The following is a 4,512-nucleotide window of genomic DNA, read 5'->3' as shown; positions in this document are numbered from 1 at the left end:
ATTATAAGTATTTTAAAATAGGGAGTTACTTTTCAATCACCCTGTATATTATATATATATATAGATAGATACATAAATATATATATTATCACACACACACCATCGTTTAACAGACAGATGGATATATATCCATACATACATATACACATATATATATATACACACACACATAAATATACATATATTTATGTATATATATATACACACACATAAATACATATATTTATGTATATATGTGTGTGTGTATATATATATATATATATATATATATATATATATATATATATATATATATACACACACTCACACATAAATATATATATATTTATATTTATGTATATGTATATATATATATATATATATATACATATATATACATAAATATATATATATATTTATGTATATTGGCCAAACTGGCAAAATGACCATTCCTAAATACAACAATATGTATATATATCCATACATACACACACATATGTATGTATATAAATATATATGTGTGTGTGTATCTATGTATACACATATATTTATGTATGTGTATTTATATATATATATATATATCAATATTTATATTTATGTAAGTGTATTGATAAATATATACATATATTTAGTACACTTTGATCTTAGCCAAAAGGACGAGAAGAGATCTATCTATCTATCTGTCTCTCTGTCTATCTATCTATCTCTCTCTATATATATGTCTGTCTATCTATCTGTCTCTTTGTCTATCTGTCTCTTTATCTATCTATCTATCGATCTACCTCTCTCTCTCTCTATCTATCTATTATCTATCTGTCTCTTTATCTATCTATATGTCTATCTATCTATCTGTCTATCTATCTATCTATCTATCTATCTATCTATCTATCTATCTATCTATCTATCTATCTATATGTCTATCTATCTATCTGTCTATCTATCTATCTAATCTATGTATCTATCTATCTGTCTATCTCTCTCTCTCTCTCTCTTCCTCTCTCTCTCTCTCTCTCTCTCTCTATCTGTCTGTCTATCTATCTATCTGTCTGTCTATCTATCTATCTATCTATCTATCTATATCTATCTATCTATATATATATATATATATATATATATATATATATATATTAATTTATCTATCTATATATATCTATATATATATATAAATATTCCAGAAACAGACATTAATTTTAGGACGTTAACAAGCCTATCACTCATGCAAACGCGCACAGTCACACACACACACATACACACACACACACACAGAAACGCACATATGACGCAAATACACACACACACACACGCGCGGAGACTATCCCGGTCATCTCTTCATCATCTTCTCCATCCTTTACAGAAGTTAAAAATCTTTAACAAAAAATGTTTTTCCTTCGACAAACCCCTCAGAATCCCTGAAGAAATTCATATTAAATATACACACGATGAATATTATTTATTTTAGTTTTGTATTAATGTCGAAATGTGTTCGTTAACTTCCAGGAATATTTGCCAATGAGAGGCGAGCAATGCCTTCAGCCCGGCGATATCGGTGCCGTCTATATTAAGTCCCCTGTTTGTCTGACAACGAAATGCGAGGAATTGTTGCAAGGCGGAAGCTTATTGGATCCGTCGAAGAAGAGATGTGAATGATTCGCTGATGCGGAGGAAAATGTGAGAGGATTCCAGTCGGTCAGAGAAAAGGGATTCGCGTGGTCGATCGAGGTTGGATATTCGTAATATCGTATTCGGTTTGGTTTCGAACCCCGGACGTTTTAATCGGAAGGGATTTTTTATCGAAATAAGGGCGACAACCAAGGATTTTGAAAGCAAAGGGGGACAGAAAAAAAAAAAAATCCAAAAATCTTTCAGGATTCGTAAAAGCTTGCATGAGGCGAAAATGCCGGTGCACGATGTTAATATCACGGACGAGGATAAAATGAAGGCGGAAGAGATGAAGGAGAAGGCGAACGTGTTCTTCAAGAACGAAGACTACAACCAGGCGGTCACCTTTTACTCGCAAGCCGTCGATTTGAACCCTCACGTTGCCGCCTACTACGGCAACCGATGCCTGGCCTACATCAGGCTCGAATGCTTCGGCTACGCCCTGCAGGACGCCAACAAGGCCCTGGAAGTGGACCCGCTCTACGTGAAGGCCTACTACAGGAGGGCGTCGGCCAATATGGCCCTGGGCAAGTTCAAGCTGGCGCAGAAGGACTTCGAAGCCGTCGTCAAAGTGCGGCCGAACGACAAAGACGCCAAGACGAAGTACCAAGAGTGCAGGAAGATCGTGCAGAGGAAGGCCTTCGAGAAGGCCATCTCTGGAGAGGAGCCGAAGAGCCTGGCCGAACAGATCGACATCGAATCGATGACGATCGAGGATGATTATGATGGACCGGAGCTTGAACAAGGTAAAGTGACCTTGAAGTTCGTTAAATACCTCATGGACACTTTTAAAAAGCAGAAGAAACTTCACAGAAAATACGCTTACAAGATCCTGGTCGACGTGAAGGACCTCTTCTGTCGGCTCACTTCCCTTGTTCACATCGATGTCCCGGACGGAAAGAAGTTCACCATTTGTGGTGACATACACGGTCAGTTTTACGATTTGATGAACATTTTTGAGTTAAATGGCATTCCATCTGAAACGAACCCTTATCTTTTTAACGGGGATTTCGTTGACCGGGGCTCGTTTTCCGTGGAGTGCATTTTCACTTTGTTCAGTTTTAAATTGCTTTACCCCGATCACTTCCACATGTCCCGGGGGAACCACGAGAGCTCGACCATGAACCAAATGTACGGCTTCGAAGGCGAAGTGAAGACGAAATACACACAGCAAATGGTGGATTTGTTTACCGAGGTCTTCAACTGGATTCCCCTGTGCCATTGTATCAACAACAAGGTGTTGGTGATGCACGGAGGCCTGTTCGAGGATGACAATGTTACGTTGGAAGATATAAGCAAAGTAGACAGAAACAGACAGCCGCCGGAAAGCGGCATTATGTGCGAACTGTTGTGGTCGGACCCTCAGACGCAGTGCGGCCGCAACCCCAGCAAACGAGGGGTCGGCATCCAATTCGGGCCCGACGTCACCAAAAAATTCTTGCAGCGAAACAAACTGGACTATGTTATACGCAGCCACGAGGTGAAAAACGAAGGCTATGAGATACAACACGAGGGGAAATGCATAACAGTTTTTTCAGCCCCGAATTACTGTGATACAATGGGGAATAAGGGTGCATTTATCACGCTCAAAGGGGGCGACCTGAAACCGAAGTACACCAGCTACGAAGCAGTACCTCACCCAGAAGTAAAGCCCATGGCATACGCAAGCCCACTCTTTGGTTTATTCTAACCTAGTTTTTCAAATTGTTATTATTATTATTATTACCATTAATGTTTTTTTTTTATTTAAAGGCGGCGGGCTGGCAGGGTCGTTGAGGGTGTCGGACGAAATGCTCATCGGGTATTTTCTACCCGACTCCTTTTTACGTTTTCTGTGAGTTCACACGCCGCTGGGGGGTCCACTTTGCCTTTCGTCCTGCCGGGTATCGATAAAATAAGTACCAGTCAAGTACTGGGTGTGTGTGGACGGCGGGGGGGGGCAGGGGTCGATGTAATCGACTTGTCCCCCACCCCACCCCACCACACATTCACACACTCACACTCACACACATACTTTCCCCCCCGCCTCAGAATTGCTGGCCTCCGCGCCAAAAACAAAACAAAAAAAAGAAAAGAAAAAAAGATTTAGAAAAAAAAGACTACAAACAACAAGAATAATTATTATTATTAATTATTTTGTTATTTAAAATTTTTTTAATTTTATTTTAATTATTTTTTTTTTTTGGCTTGTCATTCCATATCATTTCCTTAAAACTAAAACATAGAACATTCTATTAAACAAAAAAAAAATACAACAAAAAAAAAGAATGAAAAAAAACAACACAAACAACACAACAAAACCACCAACCAAAAATTCCAAAAAAAAAAAAAACCAAAAACTAGCCTCAAAAAAACTGTATATTCCAATGGGTCTGTCTCTCTCTTTATTCTCAGTAAACCTTCCTTCTATATCACTTCACACTCACTATCTCTCTCTCTCTCTCTCTCTCTCTCTTTCTCTGTAAGAATAGGGGGTGGGGCAAACTCCTTCTGCAATAAAAAGCCCAGACCATTTTATGGCAGTGATTTCAAAAGAAATGTGTTTAGCGGTCTATCTATCATAAATATATATTTTAATATCTTTTTTTTTTTTTTTACCCTGTACCTTCTAAGCACAGCACCCGACTCCCCTTCCAGGCATGGTACCCCGATTCCTCTTCCTGGCATGGTACACTGCACCAATTCCAGGCATGCTACCTTGCACCAATTCCTGTTATGGTACCCTGTTTTTAAGTATAGTGCCCCTACTGTCTGCTTACAGATATGTTACCCTAATTCAATCCCAGGGACGGTACCCTTACTCCATTTTCCAGCACGGGACCCTTACTCAACTTCCAGGCATGGTACACTTTCTCTACTTCTAGGCATGGTACC

At 38.9% G+C, this 4,512-nt stretch overlaps 1 protein-coding gene across 1 annotated transcript; it reads left to right on the top strand.

The window, feature by feature from the left end:
- The first annotated feature begins 1,540 nt into the window (after positions 1-1,540).
- LOC115226163 (serine/threonine-protein phosphatase 5) lies at positions 1,541-3,609 on the top strand. Its single transcript, XM_029797161.2, has one exon. It carries the CDS (start codon positions 1,874-1,876, stop codon positions 3,326-3,328), a length of 1,455 nt encoding a protein of 484 aa, XP_029653021.1. The 5' UTR covers positions 1,541-1,873; the 3' UTR covers positions 3,329-3,609.
- The last annotated feature ends 903 nt before the right edge of the window (positions 3,610-4,512 follow it).

This window comes from Octopus sinensis, linkage group LG29, assembly GCF_006345805.1.
Source record: "Octopus sinensis linkage group LG29, ASM634580v1, whole genome shotgun sequence".
Taxonomy (NCBI): Eukaryota; Metazoa; Mollusca; class Cephalopoda; order Octopoda; family Octopodidae; genus Octopus; species Octopus sinensis.
This window is presented reverse-complemented; position numbering and strand designations above follow the sequence as displayed.